A 20,663-nucleotide genomic window follows, 5' to 3' on the forward strand; every position below is an offset into this window, starting at 1 on the left:
AATGTGTCAGTTGTGCCAGCAGGTTGTAGTTTTATTATGAACATAGGTGGTGTTGGACTGGAGTGATGAGGGTAGAGGGATGGCTCTTTATTATTGTAACCATGGGGGCAACAGTCCTGCCCTCTGTGGGGTCGTTTTGATGTGGCGTTGTGTGAGTTGCTTATGCTGTGTTCAATTTGTACAATTATATAAGTGTGCATGCACTATGTTGACCCCCAAAGGTCAAGTTTATTTTCTATATCGCACCACATCAAGTCATTTAAGGTTACCTTTCCTATAGAACAGGTCTATGTCTTGTCCTATAGACCTTATGTTATTTATCTTATTTACACAAAGGCATGTCATTTACATGGTCAAACTACAAAGTTTGCTAGTTTGCTGTCATATCAGAACATGCTTCTGCAGTGTGTTGCGTGTGTGTTGCATGTGTGTTGCGTGTGTGTTGCGTGTGTGTTGCATGTTCCAGACGACAGAGAAGTTAACAGACCTTTGTGCTAGTTCTCCCCTTCTACTCTCTGAGGTTTTACCGCTTGACAGACGTCACCCATTGAACCTCAACGGTGATGTTGCAAGAGAATGAGTGGAGTGCAGTGGGGAGAGATGGGGAGAGATGGGGAGAGAAAGATGGAAGAAAGGGGAAAGGGAGTTGTCCAGTGAGTCACAAGCTTTGGCATCCTTCACAATGTGCCTTATGTGTGTAAGTGAGGGCACATATTGTGAATCCAACAACTTGAGAGCACGTGGAAGTGTAATATACACAAGCAGGCAACTATTCCAAGCACTTAATAAAATGATTTTTGGTTTTTTTCCCCCGTGAGTTCAAAGCAGGTCTTTGCTTTTGGCTGTAGGGCAGAGGTTTCTCTTGTGCAATGGAAAAAAAAAGGAGAGAGCTTTTTTTCCTGTTAGGGGGCTTTTGTGGAAACCACAGCTCTGCCTACCACAGCTTCAAAGGGTTTAGAAGGAGTGCTCACCTCTTCTCTGCTCCAATCCTTTCATTTTTCTAAACAAGCTACTTCCTCTCTTATTGGAGAACACCTCAGCGGCCTCACCTGACCACTGGTTCCCAGCTGTGGTCGGTGTGTGGGAACGCTTCATTCGAGCAGCCTTCAGTCCACACACAGTCTCTGAGAACAGCACGACGCCATGTGACCTTTAACCTCTGTAAGTCCACCTTATGGTGCTCGTCCAGTAACATCTGCTCTGTCATTCCACGACCACATCTTGACGGCACATGTAGGAAAATCCTTCTTGAGAACAGAGACCACATAGGAGGCTATATTTTATTCAACTTACTGTCCCGTCACACGTACAACGCTGTCCACAGTGTTGAGGTTGTAGCCATTGTAGCATGGCTACACGCTAGCGCCTCCCGCTAACCCGAGGCTTCTGCTGACCAACAGTAACCATGACCAGCTGAACTCCAACCCCCTCCCTCTCTTCAGACCTGAGACCTTATTCAACCCTGGATTCAAACATTGTTATTGTTACATTCATATTGTTAATAAATGATTTAGGTTTGGTACATCGTAACAACTGATGGACATATAATCACTCAGGACACATGTAGGCAATCGAAATGGGAATTAAAAAATGAAAATGACTGGTCATGACTAGGGCTGTAATCATTAATGTCAGAAAACGTTAAAGAACGTTGATCCGTGTTCGTCAAACCTGGAAATGATGAAGTTCTCGAATGTCTTGTTTTTGTCCACAAACCCAAATGATTCAGTTTAAATGATTTCTTTGTTATCTGGAGCAAATGAACTAGAAAATATTCACATTTAAGAAGCGGAAACAATCAGAAATCTTCTTTTAATAATGATAAAAAAAAAAGCTGCTCTAATCATGACATGAAACCAATGATCCAAGACGAAACTAGACGAGTCTAAAAATGACTTAAATCATGACCTTAAATAATCGAATCAAGGATTTGGAGAATCGTGACACCCCTCGTATTAATTATTATAATTATTTGGGTTTTTTTTGTAGTGTGGTCATAGCTGGGAACGCGCCCTGTGTCATGAACTTCCCTGAGACATGGATGCTTGCTCTCACTGTACAAATGTCTAAAAACAGATTTTAGACAGTTATCAAAAGGCTCACCTCATAAATAAAGAAAGTGTTAACTGCTTTGTTTTGCTGTAAAAGAAAAAAGCCCGGTTCTGGTTCTGGTTCTGGCTCTGATTCCGTTCTGGAGTCTGAGAACCTTGGTGCTTTCTGGCGAAACCAGCCTGCGTTCACACCAATTTCAATTTAGTGGGAGGAACCAAAGTGGGAGGATGTTAACACAGTAACACAGCAGTGGAGCATCTGCTTGATGCCTGTCAGTCACTGCGATGTCACGGTTCACAGGGAACAACCAGGTATTTCTTTTTGTTTCTGTCTGAATTCGCTGGCCGGTTCAAACTGGGTTCGGGGACCACGGAGCCGTGCCGGTGTGAAACACTCTCTGCACCACGTCCATCGAGAAAAGCATTGATTTTTACAGCAGATGTTATTTTATGACTTCTTTGGTTCATCTTTTAGTTTCCACTCAGGAACGTGCAGTCAGCACTTCATACAAACACAATCCTTTTAACCTGGAACATTATGGATGCGATTGCCCTCTCCTCATCGCACACTTCATTTAGGGAATGTACACCACAGGGTGTCCTTTCATAATTTCCCTGTGTTTATTTATATTACACCGTGTGCATGCACACACGCAGTCCAAAGACGTTGACGCGAGCTCAACTATCCTGTCTTTGAAACCTGATTTTCCGTCTCCTGCTGTCTGCAGTCCCTCCTCTTGTGTTTGGTTGTGGATCAGATTCTGTGGAAGTAAAGAACTGCTGTCGGTTTCTGGTCCAGCTGTGTGGGCCGGGCTACAGAAGCAGCTGCATTCCTCTGCTGGGCGTTGAATATTTCTCCCTGCAGTGTCTCACGCTGAAGGTCTCGGGGATGAGAACGAGTGAGAAACATTTTCAATTAGGAGGGAGAAGTCATTTATTACAGATTTGATAATGTCTTCAATGAGTGATGCTTGGACATGATGGGGAGACAGTCTGCCCTGAACAGTAGCTATGAGTCCAGACACTGGTGATGATGATGAAGATTAATGGGTTCAAGGAAACTGCTAAGACTCAGGCAATGGGGAGGTGGTAAAAAGGAGAAAAAAGACAGCAGGAGACGAAGGCAGAACGAATGCTAAAAATAGAGAATAGAACTAAAATCAAATCATACATCAAGTTCAATAAGTCTTTCTGACTAAACTTGCTCTACAGCCTAATTTTATTTGGAAGATTTTTACACCATTTCTATTTTGTGATGTTTGTTTTTACCCTCACAGTCACTCCTGAACCTGTGACATCATCATCTCACGGTTGCAGCCGGGGATGGGACGATGACGCTAGTTTGTGTCTGACACCGATATCACAAACTCCAGTGTCGACCAATGCCGATTAGGCTGATACAGTGATTTTAGACCATTTATGAACTATGACACATCTGTGCTGAGTCACTTCAAAGACATAGTTCTCCAACTGTGTAACAAACATTGTTCTCCCAAAAAGAAGAAATAAACAGTCCAAAAATCCATCCATTTTCTACCACTCAGGGGCTGCTGTGCCAATCTCAGCTGACATAAGGCGATGGGCGGGGTTCACCCTGGACAGTTCACCAGTCCATCGCAGGGCCACATAGAGACAAACAGCCATTTAACCACTCTCTCTCTCTCCCTCTCTCTCTTAATCCAATCCTAATCCATCTCTTGAATGTTTCTGGACTGTGGGAGGAAGCCGGAGAACCCTGAGAAAACCCACGCACACACGTGGACAACATGCAAACTCCCTGAACAGAGAGCAGAAACCGTGTGGCCCCGGCCAAAACATGACTCAGCTAAAATGCTTTTTCTGATTGTTATTGACATTTTTACAGTCTGTGCACAGTGAAGCATTCAATCTATAGGCTTTTTGGATTATATCTGATTTTACATTTTCATCTGTTCGATATTCGATTCAGTGATTTTAACCGATATTGGATCGATACTGATACTGACACAGATACTGACACCGATACTGATACTGACACCGATACTGATACTGACACTGATACTGATACTGATACTGAAACTGACACAGATACTGATACTGATACTGACACAGATACTGATACTGATACTGATACTGACACTGACACTGATACTGATACTGACACTGATACTGATACTGACACAGATACTGATACTGATACTGACACCGATACTGATACTGATACTGATACTGACACTGATACTGATACTGATACTGATACTGACACTGATACTGATACTGACACAGATACTGATACTGATAATGATACTGACACAGATACTGATACTGATACTGATACTGATACTGACACTGACACAGATACTGATACTGATACTGATCCTGACATTGATACTGGCACTGATACCAATACTGGCACTGATACTGATTCCCATCCCCAGATAATCTTAATTTACTCTTGGTCATTGAGTGACCATTTACTAAAGGCAGATGTAATGTTGCAAATGTTGCAACACACACACAGAAGGTTTTTCAGCAGTTCTAAAAAACGTGTTAGTTATCCTGTAACAGACATCTTCTTCTCCTCCTGCTTGGTCCATAATTATTGCCCCTCCTCCAACACAGACACGCTATGCAAACAGCATGATGGAGGCAGTCATCGTCAAGTCAAAGTCAGACCATTAATAACCTCGGGCCTGCTAGGACATTGATCTTCCATCAGGAATAAATAAACTCTCCTGATTTATAATGATCCCGTTAATAGAAATAAAAATATGAAGTGTTTTTAGAGCCCTTTCGAGGGTTTAAAGCAGATTTTTACAGTTATTGCTATAACATTGTGAATGGGAAATCATTTGTTGAGGATAATTGGGACATTTATTTGTTGGGTTTTAAAAAAGTAATGTCAGCTAAGCTAACTTCGCTTAGCTAGCTCACGTTAGACGCCTCTATCAAGGCTGCCGTAGTCGCACAGAGGGAATTAAGTCAATGTGGTGTTATTGTGAAATATGACGGAAGTTGCTCTGTCTAGGGCAACCTAATGACCACAATGTCAACATCAAGTAGCTGAGTTAATCGTACTTTTGGGAGTTTTTCTTAAGTCTGTAATTGTACATTACATTGTCATCTGCTTAGTTACTTTTACAATCAGAATTTGCTCCTGAGTAGCTGCAAAACGCTGCAGCAGGCACAGGTTTGGAGACGTGACTGTGAGCACTGTGCAGAACAGAGCAGGACGGCAGAGTGTGACAGACGAAATGAAGATCAATGTAAATCTGAAAAATCTTTCTTTTTTGGACCCAGACCAATTTTGATTTGGGAAAAATGTGGAACTGCAATCTAACTTTTTCAATTTCAATATTTTCTATTACAGATTTAAAACTAGATGGGGCCTCACAATATCAATATCAACAATGCAGTCTGTGCAGTTTGTTAAATGCATCATTTCAAACTGTGTTTCATAGTCAAATATGATTCATTTTTAAAACAAAAATCGATTCATCAGTCATACAGTTTTTACGACTTTACTCTGTCTCATCTTTTGTATTATATTACTAACCAAAGTTTTATCAAAGGATAAATATCCAGCTCACAATGTTAACAATTGTTTAAAATAATATCCTGAATCCATAAAAAGACATATGATTTTTTCATTGGGCCGTAACAAGCATGCTTACGATCCCTTGTATTCTCCTTGACGAAGCGTCTGCCTTCTGTGACTTTGTCACTGCTCTCACTGCTCTCACTGTTCTTTTATGCATCTGCCCATTATGATAATGAGAACGGAGGTGGCCCTGTTGTTCGCCCGTTAAAGAAAATCCTCCTTGGTTGTGGGGCATCCACTAATATTCCCACCAGGGATTTGTGTACAGCAGGCTGAAAGGACAGCAGGGCAGCAGTTGGGGCCTCAGCACGCTGTCATCTGAGAGAGGAAACCCAGAGGAGCTCCAATCACTCCCAGTCTGAGTGGGGGCCACCACGTCAACTCTTAGAGCAGCTTGAAAGGCTCCCACTAGGGATACAAAGTAGCGCAGCTGTCCATCGCCTATCCTCACCTCCTCCAGCTCCCTTTACGCCCAAGCCAAATAAAGCCTCTCAGCAACTTGTGTTTTCCTAATCTGTGAACTCTGACAGAGGCGCCCACACTTGAAAGAGACACAGCTCAACATGGGATGATCTCCCAGTGACAGGACAAAGCAGAAGAGATCTTTCCCAGAATGTCTCTGCTGAAACCACGAGACCACCCTGTCATCTTCCTGTGCCTGTCCTCCCCGCCCCCCCCCCCCGTCACTCCTTCTGTCCCTCACAACCTCTTTGTGATCTAATTTACCTTCCCTTTGCTGTCCATCACCTGGCTTCTGTTCTGCCAAATGGGCTGTATAGTGTTTGTTGTGAAGTGCAGGAGACAAACCTCAGCCATTTATACTGTGCCCATAATACTAATGGCCAAATGATCTAATGCTGCAGTAGCTTAGTCACTGGGGAGAAGCGCTCTCCAGCCAAAGTACATTTTCCATGCCAGTAATCCACAGAAGAATGTTGCGATGATAAATCGGCCCTGCAAATTGTACTTGTCACTGCAGCTCTTCACTTGTATACAGCTGAGTTGCCACAGAAGTGCGTGTCTCTTGCAGGCCACATGGTGCGAGGCTTGTGTGCCAGGGTCAGCCGCAGGTTTAAAAGGAATGGAAATGTAAACGGGAGAAGGTTAACGCTGGAAATCAAAACTACCAGCTTTACTTATGGTTTTTCAGGTGAGGATGGATGTATGTGTGCTCAACCTGATCAATACACCGATCATGCTTTATTAAGAAATATTCAGTGTTTATTAATGGATAAAGGATTCATTTAAGCAGCTGTGGAATATAACATCGGTCAGTTTCAGTACATCAATATTATGATATTATGTTCAGACCATTTTATTGTCTTGTTTTGTTCAAGATGTTGTTTTAATTGTTGAGTTAAGCTTTCATTGAGAATTCATCCTCCCCTTTTTTTTTATTGTTGAAATTAGTGTTGACTGATATATCTGTAACGACCCTAAACACATGCAGAAGGAGGAACGAGCTGCAGATTCAAACGAAAACAAAAACAAATGCAACGTGAGATAGAGTAGCTTGTGTTTGTGAATCTGCAGCTCGGCCACCTTACAGTGGTCATCATGAATCATAGGTCAGTTAGCACAGGAAGTAACTGTAATGTGACGTTGTTAATTACAGTCATGTTTAAAAACACATAATAATGTATTCATCTGGACAGCATTTGTTAAAACATGACAATCAGTGATGGCTCATTTCAACCCATTCACGCTAATATGGTCATATTGGCAAGTGCGGAAACACAAACAGACAGACAGACAAACAGATCTATCATAACAGGACACTAGTGTGACACCCAGTGGACAAATCAGGAACAGCAAGTGTGGAAACACAAACACACAGACACTAAAAACAAGTAAAAATGTGCATATGTTTGAAAAGCTTCATCTCGTCATCTGTAGATTCCTGAAAATGTTGCACTTGTGGTTCTCATCGTCTTCATCACTGAGCATCACTGAGACTTGAGCCTGCAGCGATTAGTGCTTCAACTCCATTTAATGAAAGACAATGTCTGTGTCCACTTAAGCAAACTTGTGGCTTGTTAAACACACTGTCAGCGCTGATAGCAATGAATTTTGTGCATTTCAAAGGTCATCCAGGCACACTGCTGTGCTTACATCCTGGCAATGGATTCAGAAGGATTTTGTGGACTTGGCTCTCATTCTGCAGCGTTTCTTTTTCCACCTGAGTGAAGTGTTGTTAACACTTCCTGAAAGGCTTGCATCTGTTCTCTCTGTGTTTAACCTCCACACTCATCTGCCAGACATGCCTGACAGCCCCCGACCAAGCGGCACAAAGACAGCACCATATTTAGTCATCCGACGTCCAGACAAAGCTCTCTTCCACATTCATCTATTAATCTACCTCCTCTCTGCTTCTTCCTCTCTTCCTCTCTCACATCTACTTCCTTCCTGGTCTCTGCCATTTCCCTCTCTCCTCCTTCTGCTTCCATTCATCTCTGTCTTTACACAATCATCTGTGCTTCATCACTGTCATGCCCCTCACTGTTTCCTCTCACGTGTCCCTCCTCTCCCTCTTGCCCACCAAAATGATGCTTTCCTTTCCCTGGTTGTTCTTGTCTCTAGTGAACCCGCGTCTCTTAATTCTCTTAAGTCTCTTTCTTCCCTCGTCTCTCATCTCTTCTACCTTGGGCTGCACAATATTAGGAAATCACGAGAGACGCGATAATGCGCGATGATGAGGACACAGCTGCAGTGTTTCACAGAGACAATGCATTCACATCTGTTTTTTCACATTCTGAGACGCATTTAACTAATTATCGACTCCGCAGCTCTACTTTCTCCCTCAGAGCCTAACCACTGTCTCTTTTCTAAGACATTAACTCGTCGTTAATGAGATGCTCATGGAAATGTGTCTCAGTCAGTGTCAGGTCCTGCAGATGTACCATGGCCTGCCTTGGCTGATGAAATCCAGCATGTGTGTCCTTGTGTGTGTCCACTTTAACCTCCCCGTCTCCAGACATGTCATTAATCAGTGCTGTATATTCTCTGATATCCATTTTTCATACCCTGAACATAGTTTTAGGGCCACACGGTGCTGCAGTGACTAATATTGTTGCCTCACAGCAAATCAAGCAGGTCACGTAACTCAACAGAATTCCATTGAAAGCTGCTGTTGACTGGATACAGGTTCACTTATTCTGTGTAATCCCTCGCACACCTCTGCATAAATACCCAGTCTGAGCTCGAGGAGAAGCCTCTTGGTCCACGACACAGTACCGGCACGCCTCGCCTCAGCTCAGCTCGGCATGGCTAACTCTACACGGTTTGATGTGGTTTTTCATTACTATAGTACAGGGGTGGGCAATTATTTTCCACAAGGGGCCATGAGAAACAAAAAATATCGTTGAGGGCCGAGCCAAATTTGAATTCATTTTAATTTAATTGTATCACTTTCATCTAAAAAAAAAAAGCAGTAAATTGTATTGTTTTGGTGTAAATTGGGCAGCATACAAACACACAATAAACACAATTCCTAACCAACTCTATTGAAAATATCAAATGACTACACTATATAATGAATACTATTATACTATACTACTGTGGTGTGGTGTGGTGCAGTGAATATACACCCACCCACACACACACACACGCAGAGCGCACCTGCACGCTTACACACTAATGCTGCAATCACACCGTACGAGTTTACATACGAGTGACGGTGCTTCGCTGGTTAGATAATGAACAGGGAGGGAGATAATGATAACTCCTGAACTTAAACCGAGACACTTGTAGAAGAAAAGTACTACGGACCTCGTTCTTAACGTTGTCTTCTATATAGGCTGCCTCCGACTCCTTTGCGCGCTCGTCATCAGATAAATTCTTATATTTCTCTTCGTGTTTGGTCACGTAGTAGCGATTCAGATTGTAATCCTTAAACACAGCGACTTGTGTACCACAAACGACTTGTGTACACGGCGTTACCTTTGACGCCTGTAAAGAAATATTTAGCAGTCCATGTCTTGTTGAAAATGCACCATTCGGAATTAACTTTTCTTTTTTTAACGTGAGTCGACAATTTTAGGGGGCCAGGGGTAACTGGCTAGCGTCACCTGTCGCTGTGCACACAGACGCAGATACGTGCGTCCATACGTCAGGCTTTTCAAAATAAAAGCAACACAGTTGTAGTGCATGCTCAGCATAAATACTCCATCTGTGTTTATGACTGACATACCGCGGGCCGGACAGGGACGCTTAAAGGGCCGTATGTGGCCCGCGGGCCGTAAAATGCCCAGGTCTGCTATAGTACCTACTCTACGTGGGCGGAGTCATCACTGCGCCGCTGCATGAAACTGCTGTGACTTCATTTTACACACACACACACTGTGATGCCGCTTTCGGCAGTGCTGTTGAGATGATGGAGAAAAGATGGAGGTTATTGTTTGTTAGTTTGATTCTTGTGTCAGGTATTCATAAACGCCCCGCACAAGACAATAATCCAGACTCTTTTCATGTGGCGTTCCACGCTAGTGTGCTTGAACAGGGGTGTCCCTGTCTATCTTCAAGAAGCTCTTGAAGACCCAACTCTTCCAAGAGCATCTTCTGTCCTAGCACTTACCTTACCCCTTCTCCTTCTGCACTTGGATCCACCCCTGCACTCATCCACTATCAGTCCACTGGTCCAGATCTAGTGGAGTTCTTTCCAAGACTATTTCTATATAACTTATTCCTCTTTTGTAAGTCGCTTTAGATGAAAGCGTCTGCTTAAAGCTTAAATGTAAATGTCTTGCTCATGACTTTTCCAGTGACGATACTTATATACGTATATATATATATATACACTTATAATTGTATTCATATATATATCCAGTATATATATATATATATATCCAGTGTATATATATATATAGATATGTATATATATATATATACATATACATATATAAATGTAAGAGACACAAAATCACAAAAATGTTCCATCACTTTCTATTTGATGTTCTATCATAATTCAAATATGTGTATGTTTGTTTGTTTGTTTGTGTTGCAGGAAGCACTCCGGGTCTGAAGTGAAGTACAACTAAAGACAGTCCCCTTCCACTGACTCACAGTCAAACACACCTATGAGAGAGAGTCACACAAAGAACACCTTCTTTTCACCCTGGACTTTTGGGTACTCGCACAAACGAGGACTCCTCCATGCACAGATATAGACAGACACTCACAAAGATGATGAAGGAATCCTGGAGGTGCTTGCTGGGCCTGTGCCTCCTGCTCTGCTCATTTTCTACCCAAAGTGCCTCCAATCCCTTCGCAGGGCAGCAGACACCTACAGACCCTTGCTACGATGACACGGGCGCAGCTCGCCGCTGTATCCCCGAGTTTATCAATGCTGCCTTTGGTAAAGAGGTGACGGTGTCCAGTGTTTGTGGGCAACCTCCATCTCGTTCCTGCAGCGTGGTGGAGCGCGGCGACGATCGGCCTTCTGTTCGCACGTGTCAAATCTGTGATGCAGCTGACCCTCGGCGTGCCCACCCGGTTTCCTACCTCACTGACCTCAACTCAGCCCACAACCTCACCTGTTGGCAGTCCGAAAATCTGAACACCTCTCCGTACAATGTGACTTTGACACTCTCCTTGGGTAAAAAGTTTGAGATCACTTATGTCAGCCTGCAGTTCTGTTCACCAAGACCCGAGTCCCTGGCCATATACAAGAGCATGGACTATGGCAAAACCTGGATGCCGTACCAGTTTTACTCGTCACAGTGCCGGCGCATGTACAACCGCCCCAACAAAGCAACAATTACTAAACAGAATGAGCAGGAGGCTCTGTGCACAGATGGCCACACTGACCTCTACCCACTGTCTGGAGGGCTGATCGCTTTCAGCACTCTGGATGGACGGCCTTCTGGTAAAGACTACGACAACAGCCCGGTCCTTCAAGACTGGGTGACGGTCACCGATATTCGTGTCGTGTTCAACCGGCCTCAGCCACCGCGGGACGTAGGGGCCGGGAGCAACAGCGGAGGAAGAGACGACGACCCCATGGCAGTTCCATCGACGCTGCCGTCGTATTTCTATGCAGTGGGAGACTTCCAGGTTGGTGGGAGGTGTAAATGCAATGGACATGCGTCCCGCTGTTTAAAAGAGAAGGAAGGAAGACTGGTGTGTGACTGCAAACACAACACAGAAGGACCTGAATGTGACCGCTGCAAACCCTTTCACTACGACCGACCGTGGCAGAGGGCCAATGCCCGCGAGGCCAATGAGTGTTTGCGTAAGTCCTTCCATCTTTTTTTAAAGGAGCTTTTCATGTTGTTTTACTTTGCCCGCTCTGAAACAAATTATAGATCTACCCATGCCTGCAAGAATACAGTCATGTCAGTTGTGACTAATTGAAGAACAAAGAAGATGAATGCAGAACACAATGTTTGTCTTTATCGAAATATCCTTCAGAGGTTTACACATTAACATTCTTTATGCAAGAACCTTGATGTAAGTTCAAGGAATTTAAGAAAAATAGTGTTTTTTTGTGCTTTTGTACTTATTTAGATTAGTCCTGGTAAAACATTTCTCCAAACACAGGGTCATCCTGTCCTCTCATTTCTGATCAGCCTCTTCTATTTACTGCTCCACTTGACCGAGAGAGGAAGTGGCTCTTTCTGTGATATATCTGGAGCTCAGATTATGTAGGAACAAAGGTTTGTAGTATTATGGCTGAGGTAGGTTCAACTCTGGTTGAAAGAAAATAGTAATAACACTTTATATTAGGGAACACATATTCATCCATTAACTACATGCTTACTAACATACATATAAGTAGCATACTAGCCCTTTATTAGTAGATATATATATATATATATGTATTTTTATATATATATATACATATATATATATAACACCTTATTTAGGAGAAATCTTAATTCATGTGGTAATAGAGGTAGAGTAAGGTTATTTAGAATAAGGTGTTAACACGTGCTTTATAATTATAAGGGTTAGTATGCTACTTATATATGTTAGTTAGCACGTAGTTAATGGTGAATGTTTGTTACCCAAAAAATAAATGACACACCACAGAAATGCTGTTCAACAACACTTCAATTAAAGGTAACAATTCTAGACCAATACACAAAAGGAAAATAAAAATGGACCCTTGAATTAAAAATAACTGGTTTTCAGCAAGACACCTCTTTAAGTCGATATGACACACACTCAAGTTGAATTCTTTAATTTTAAATTTAAATCTGTATCATGATATGCACAATATACAGTAAATGTGTTAGCATTTAGCATGTAGCAACTCTGACAGAGAATTCTCTGTCAGAGAATTCTCTGTCTGGGGAATTCTCTGAGAATTCCCCAGAATTCTCTTTCCCTGGCCACATCGTCCAACTCTGACTGGGGGATCCTCATTAATAATAATAATGAAGATGCTACTACCTTAACAAACAGTCTTTCTTCGAGGTTCTTCCTTTAGCTCTTTTTAAAATATAGATATCTATGAAGTTAGATTGAAAAAAAAACAAGTGGCGACAGGCCTGTTAGCTTAGCTAATTAGCACAGATCATTACTGTGGGTGTAACAAATGGTGGGCCAACCAGAGCCCATACCTATATCCAATATCTCTGGCATTTCTTATCCAAACAACATCGAAGTTGTTACTGCGCTGTGCCCTTTGTAACTCACCTGCCAAGTGTCAAGAGACCGTTGTATGATTTATAGATGAATGTTACACACACGGCATGTGAGTCCTTTGTGGGTGTTAGTATAGCGTACACTTGATGTTCATCAATGTTAGTTTAGTTAGTAAGTATTTGTTAGTATTAATATTCATTTTGGTCAGTTTTGCTTGTCATAAGTGTTTGTCAGTGTAGTTAAATAAAACCTTACTAAGTGCTGTCTCCATTACAGATGCAAAGATGTTGTGATGACCTAGTGAACAAGGCCAAATCTGTTTAAAGGCAACAAAGAGTGTCAACGTCTTAACTTTAGATCTGCAACAAACACTCATCACTGGCGTCTCATCTGACCATGTCACTTTCATTCACTTGGCTCACACACACACAGGAACACATAAAGCTACAGTGTGTCCACTGAGAACGATATTCTTTAAGTCCCTCAGAATTTTCACTCGTACTTTTCCACACTCAAACTTTCCAATGCGCCGTAGCCGTTTCCGAAATGTCACACTGGCTTCCAAAAATCTCATCAACTTTGGTGATCTAATCCTAGTATTGATACAGGGAAGTTAAAGCGTAATGCACATTACACATCATACCTGATCAAACATCCAGAAACACACCAAACCTCGTCCCATATGTCCCGAGTCTCATGTTACGAGAGCCTTTTTACAGCTTATTCCAGTAGAACTTGTTCCAGCATATAATCAAAATATCAGGAGAGACTTTAAAAGGCTTTATTGTTTATATAAAAGCCCATACATAAAATGTGCCAGCCCCTTGTTGAGTTCTCAGCTCACTTTTCTTTCTGATTTGCACAAATGGCTCTGGACTGCAGCGAAAGCCCCGAGGTGCACTCCTGCACTGTGGCAGTGATGTGCAAGTATTTGGACGAGGAAAGTGTGTAAAAGTATTAGGTTACAAAGCTGGAGGGTCCCATAGGTGTCACTCGCGCCTTCAACAGGCTACAGGGGTGTTTGGGTTGGAGGAGTGGGGAGGTGGGGGTTGAGAGACCTGGGGCCTGAGATCATGATCTTTGTGGGCTGGTGATAAGGTTAAGTTGAGGGTAGAAGGAATCCAGAGTGGGCAGAGTTTGCCTGGAAGCCATATTTCACCACTTCAACCATTATTGTTTAGGTGGTTTTAAAGGTTCTGCTCTCACTCTTCACAACAGATCAGGCCGGTTTGATCGTTCAAAGGTCTAAACGTTCAGGTTCTGGTGCCTCCCTCACTTTTAAAGGCGACATAGAATGCTTGTATCACACATATATGTTAGTTATGGAGGTCTACTTACATATATTAACTTGTTTTCATGATTAAAAACCTCCTAATCGCTGCAAACGAGCCGATCAAAATATCTCCTCACTGACGCTCTCGTCAGCCGCGCTGTTTCAGACCAAAACCACACCCCCAGAACGTGGACTGTGTTGTGATTGGCCAGCCAATGAGAGCTTTCCCACTGTCCTGTGATTGGCCAGGTACCTGGAAGTGACGTAATTGGTAGGCCATCTCTCAGATACACAGCTCCCCCTCTGGCTCGGTGGATGCTCTGCATCTCAGCAGCTACAACGAGAGTAGTTCTTCTTCTTCTGCGGTTGAATGTACGCAACCGGATGTGCCCGGACTAGTGCCCGCACCAGGAGGCGCTACGGTGGTGAGAGGAGTGGTGAGGTTTCCTGATGACATCATCAGCATAGGGAAGTGCCGATCCGCTTCGCAGAGCCCAGGAAAACAATACAACCCTATTTTCTCAGCAGTGGCTGAACTGTTTGTTCTGAAACTTTAGGGTTTCATAAACGAGGTAATGACGCAGATACACACACAAACGCAGCGTTAATTGGAGCTTCCGGTCTATGTCGCCTTTAATGCTGCCGCAGGACATTGGTTTACAGATCCTTAGCTAGGGCTGAAAGAAAGTGCATGTGTTTGTATCGAGGAACACCTGATTTATCTGTGAGCAATAGGACAGAACGAGGAAAGATACGGTGACGATGGATTATCGGCCTTTCTGCTATCACGACCATAGTTTAATGTTAACTTAAAAGTAAGACTCAGAATATCTTGTCTTCATCGAGTCTGCTGGAGTCATTGTATGAGATGGAGAGATCTCTGATGGAGTCAATGACAGTATGTTTGTGGTGCTGTAGAAGCTCTGTATGCAGACGTATGAGCCCGTCTGGCTGCTGCTCTGTTCTCCAGCCTGCAGAAAGTCCAGAGTACTGCTGTGGGACACTATGAGCCCAGGGTTCAGACACCATCCACCCCTAAAGGACCAAGCAAGCCAAGTGGGCTCCGATTTCTGCGCCAGGCATACAGTTATGCATTCATAGGATTAAAGATCGGTGTCATGTGGAGGCCGTTTGACTTGGTTTGCCAGAATGTAGGTGAGCTGTGGTTGTGAGTATTCCCGCTCTGCACCAGTGACTGGGTGTGGTGATGAATATTTAAGTAGTAAAACTGACAAATCCAAAACGGTCCACTGTACTCTTTTATTCATAAGTCCAGGTCCCCCAAATTAAACTGCCAGAAACTATTTATTACCACTACAAAGGTTTATTCTTTTTGCATAATAAATGTTTGAAAATCACGTCTGCTATGCTAATGAAGGAGAGCGTTCACACTGAAATGTCACATTTACAGCAAAAGTCAAGTTGAGATGTTGAAAGCATCGTGGGGCCTTGTTGTATATGGTGGTATATGTGTGTGTGTGTGTGTGTACTTGGCATGAGCACTGACCTTGTCAGGACCAGTCGTCCTCATTGGAACCAAACTCTGTCCTAAAGAGGCAGAACTTCATTTTCTTTTGAGTTGATTAAGTTCAGAAGAATAGCAACAACTCAGAAAACCACACAAGTACAAATTGAATTTCAATATATACCTTCGTCCTTCAACAGTGTTTCCTCATCTCCCAGCAGAGGTCAGCAACATAGTTTATAGTTGATATGTAGAAACTCATTCATTGCATGTGATGCAGCTGGACCTGTCTGGTTAAGGTCTTGTTTTGACGTGATGTCCTTGGCATAATCGTGTTTGCCTAAGTATCGGACCAGGTCACTAACACTAGCTTAAAGGGCCCAGTATACTTCATCAACACGCATGCTCCGTGTGCAACCCCGGATTTTGGAACCGTGTGCAAAAAGCGCGTTGGGTGCGCGTGTCGGAACGCGTCCTATTCCCTGCGTTCAGACTTGTACCGCCACCCGATGGTGAAGTCAGATACTACAGGACCCTGATGTGCGAGTACACCAGGGTATGCAACGGCCACACACACACACACACACACACGAGTAATGACATAATAAGCTGAATCACAGTCAGCTTTTAAAGTTTAAGACAGCGCATAGACCTGCTCACACAGATACATTTGCTTTATATCACGTTGTTTTTGCGTACGACCTAAAAACCCAGCGTGCAGGGGATTGATGCACCTTTTTGTTTTTATGAAGACACTCGTAAATGTTCCCTGGCAAGCATGGGAACATTAGTTTAGGACAGCGACGTGTAAAATAACAGCATTAATGTCGGCTAGTAAATGCTTTGTGGTCGCCCCGGAGCTAAATACATGTGTGCACATATGCATGGGCTCACATATGTGCATGTGTGAGAAAGCCACATGTAATCTAGTGGTGTGATGTGGTGTTTCATCCTGGTGCCAAAGCAAACTGGTAGAGCTTTAATGTGCCCACCCTGCTCTCCCAGAATTCCATGGACTCTTGCACAGATGGTAGCAATCACTTCCTGAGGTGCCAGTCATTGCTTTCACTCTCTTCCTCTGTTTTATTGCATAACAGAGTTCATTCTCTGTCTTTTACTTCATGTATTTCTCCTCCTACTTTCAGTCTTTTTACGTCTCTCTCTGAATTTGTTGTGTTGTCGGTTACAGTTTTGCTCCTTTTTTGTTGTCACAGGCCTGTTGCCTGACACCATATGTGGTTTTTGACTAGCAGCTGGTGTGGTTGGTGGCTCTGAGGTTCTGAGGCTTTTAAAGAGAAAGTATGTGTCTCCTTGTTAACATTGAGCGCATGTCAATTGCTTGTTACTGCAGTTCTTTAACTGACCAGTAGCAAATGTCTCCACATACATTTATATGGAATGAATATTGTTGAAATGCTTTGTTTCTATCTTTCTCCTGAGAGCGTGGTCTTTTAGTATAAAAGCTTGATTTCACCTTCAGATTTGGCACTGGCACTGTTTACGCTCAGATGTGCTCTGCTCATTCTTAAACCGTCCACTTTTAACATTTGGAAATATTGCCTGCATTTCATCTTCAGCTAATCAACCCAAGCAGCTTCTGTGCAAGCAGGGGAAGTGTGTTTTCATGTTTCCCTCTTTGCCCTTGAATATTGTGTTCTGTGCTTGTAGAAATGGTAACACTTTAGATTAGGAACGTATTCAGCATTAATTAGTAACATATTGGCTCTTAATTAAGTACTTATTAACACCTTATTCTGCATCACAAGAATAGTTATTCTCTCTTAATAACACCTAATAAACATGGTCTTTTTTTTACATAACAAAACATAAAACTAAGTGTTAATAGTGACCAAATAACTCTAAATCAGCCTTTTTCAAACTGTGGGGCGGGCCCCCTGGGGGGGCGTGGCGACTTTCCAGGGGGGCGCGAGTTCTTTTTTTTTTTTTTTTTGTCATTTAAGTGACGTACCACAACAAGATCTACACTGGTGACAAGGTTTGGATAATAGAGAGGTTTCTGACAGTGGCAAAAAGAAAACTGTGCAATGTTTGGGAAACTAACAACAAGCAATAATTCACGACGACCAAAACCCAAGACGAGAAAATGCCACCAAAGACCTCTCTGTGTGTTGTGTCTCAAAGCATTGGCAGGGGACAGCATTTGTATTGCTAATACAAAGAAGATGTTATTGATATTGGTAAAGTATTCTTTGTTATCCAGATGTATTTATTGTTTAAAAAATTACACTGTTATAGTTATAATTGCACAGTTCACATATTTATTTGAAAATTGCTTTCTCACAAAGCAATATTGAGGTGATTTTGTATTGCTAAAGCAAAAATGCTATTTGCACAACAGATTATTGAAAGAAAAGTGAAACGTTTTGTTCTAATATTGATTCAATACATGTTATACCGGGAAATGTCTTCCTCCAAAGGGGGGCCCAACAGAAAACGTTTGAGAGCCACTGACCCGGGTGATCATGCTGTCAGTAAACAAAGAGTCTGTGCTGCTGCTGCTGCTGCTGCTGCTGCTGCTGCTGCTCAGAGGTGAGCAGTAATCCTGTGATCAAACCATGAGGAAGAAACTGTTACACTGTAAGTTATTCACTTTGAATTAACTTCAAATTATATCTAAACTCAAGCTCATTTGCATACTCTACACTGGAACCAACATGTTGTACATGTATGTTCACGTGAGCATAGCTCTGGCAGCCGTAGCTTCTATGAGCTCACCTCTAAAGCCGACCACTTGCTCAGCGGTGAAATGGCCTGTTTCCAGTGAGTCCACGGCTCTCAGCTGATTTATACTCCTGCGTCGCCTTGACAGCTACAGCGAGGTCTGGGGTTGAATGACGCGCGAGTGGGAAACTATAGCGGCAGATTTTTGGCGACGGTGGAAACTCCCCGTGGTTACGATGCAGAAGTGTAAACCTGACCACCAAACAACCACAACTGTGGGAGATCAGTTCAATTCCTGAAAGAACATGAACAATGACATCGCTGTTGTCCTGATCCGAAGAGGAGGAGGAGGAGGCGTGTCGCGGCGTCTGAGTGGTATCTGTAGGGGGCGCTTGTGAGTCAAAAAGCTCAAATGTTGCCCTGTATTTACACATACATGTTATTTTACCAGCGAAACATTTGTAATTGAATGAAATGTCAACGACCTGATACGTAAGAATGGTGACTTTGTTGGATGCTACGCCACATGTTCAGGCCACGCCCCCTCCTTGTTCGCAGGATTTCACAAGAAACCACTGCACTGGTCCCACACAGATAAAGGCCCCTCTGGAATATGGTCAGGGCTAAATGATCTAATCTCTCTAATCTAAAATAAGAATTTCAGTCAAATTATGACAAATTCTGATGCAAGATTGAGCGTTTAAAGGTTAATCTGGTTCTCCCTTCTCATTCTTCTGATGTTTCCCTCGTGCTCTGAACTGCAGAATATGAAAAAAGAGAGCGAGGAAGAGTGTAAAGGCAAAGGCAGGCAAAGATTACAATGTTTAGATGTGGTGAAGTGAAGTGGACCAAAAAGAGTGGGAACACAGCAATGGACTCAATTCTCCACAAACACCAGGCCCCACAACCTGGCCCCAATCCAGGCTAATCTCTGTCCCTGGCTGATGCCGTCCAGAGAGACAAGGAGAAGGATGCGAGGAAACGGGACGGGAAAGGAAACAAGTGAAGATATGAAGAGGTTAACTGGCCAAACTATTGAAGATTTGCTACGAAAGTGAGAGCGGAGACAAACAAGTGAAGCAGTATTAGGGGAGGAGTGGGAGGAGACTGAAGGGGATTCTCAGTTTGAGAGGGTTCCCAAGATGTGACTCTAAAGCCCACGGTGTGAGGTGAACCACAGAAACCAGGGGGAGGAGCAGCGACATGGTGTCACAGCTAAAAGTGAAAGATAAGTCTGTGGGAGAGAAGGAAAAACCAAGTGGGGCTAAAGAGTAAAAGCAGAATGTGCACAGCACGGCTACGGAAGGTGAAGCTTTTTATTTGTTCTGAGCTTGTTCTTTTTCCCCGTCGACAGTTGTCTGCAGCTCGTTCCAGGAACAGCACCTTCACCCGTTTATGTTGTCTCAGTATTTTTCTCTCTTTTTTTTAATCTTTTGTTACTTGATTCTGGTGATTTACTGAGCAGTGGGTTTCTGGCTCTTAAATCAACTTCCTGTGTGTGACGATGTGTGTTGATCCAGGCCGTGCACTGCTTTGGCTCTAATGAGGAGCTGATTAACCAGGTGTTTCCCTGTGACCCGGGCAGGTGGCTGAAACAGCCAGGGACACCTCAGCCTGTTCACACACACACACACACACACACACATATGCAGGGTTTGTTGTGAAGATATTCTTCTTAAGACACGAGATTCTATTATCTTAAGATTCTTCTTAAGAATTTCATTCATTTTACCCCTAAGCAGTTAATGCCTAACCTTAACCAAGGTTCTGCCACATCAGGACCAAGTTATCGTGTCCATGAGGACGACTGGTCCTGAAAAAGGCTCCTGAAGATGTGGCAAACACGAGTGGAGAAGAAACTCCAGGCAGCAGCAGAAGATCAAGGCCTCGGTCAATAGGGTGCATTACAGTGGTGTAATCCAAGGACGAAATCTAGCCTTTACTGTGACATTTTTTACTTGTTATATGGCCTTACCAGGTCACCTTGGCCCTAAACCGTGAGAGGGCTGCCCTCCAGTTTTCAAG

At 43.1% G+C, this 20,663-nt stretch overlaps 1 protein-coding gene across 2 annotated transcripts in view; it reads left to right on the forward strand.

Moving 5' to 3' along the window:
• The window catches only part of ntn2 (netrin 2), a 41,278-nt gene that overhangs the window by 3,679 nt on the left and 16,936 nt on the right, over window positions 1-20,663 (forward strand). For both annotated transcript variants that reach the window (XM_058620551.1, XM_058620550.1), the window contains exon 2: window positions 10,634-11,860. In XM_058620551.1, the coding sequence (XP_058476534.1) occupies window positions 10,783-11,860 (1,078 nt within the window). In that variant the 5' untranslated portion in view covers window positions 10,634-10,782. The remainder of the gene's footprint in view (window positions 1-10,633; window positions 11,861-20,663) is intronic.

The sequence above is a fragment of the Solea solea genome, chromosome 21, assembly GCF_958295425.1.
Source record: "Solea solea chromosome 21, fSolSol10.1, whole genome shotgun sequence".
Lineage (NCBI taxonomy): Eukaryota > Metazoa > Chordata > Actinopteri > Pleuronectiformes > Soleidae > Solea > Solea solea.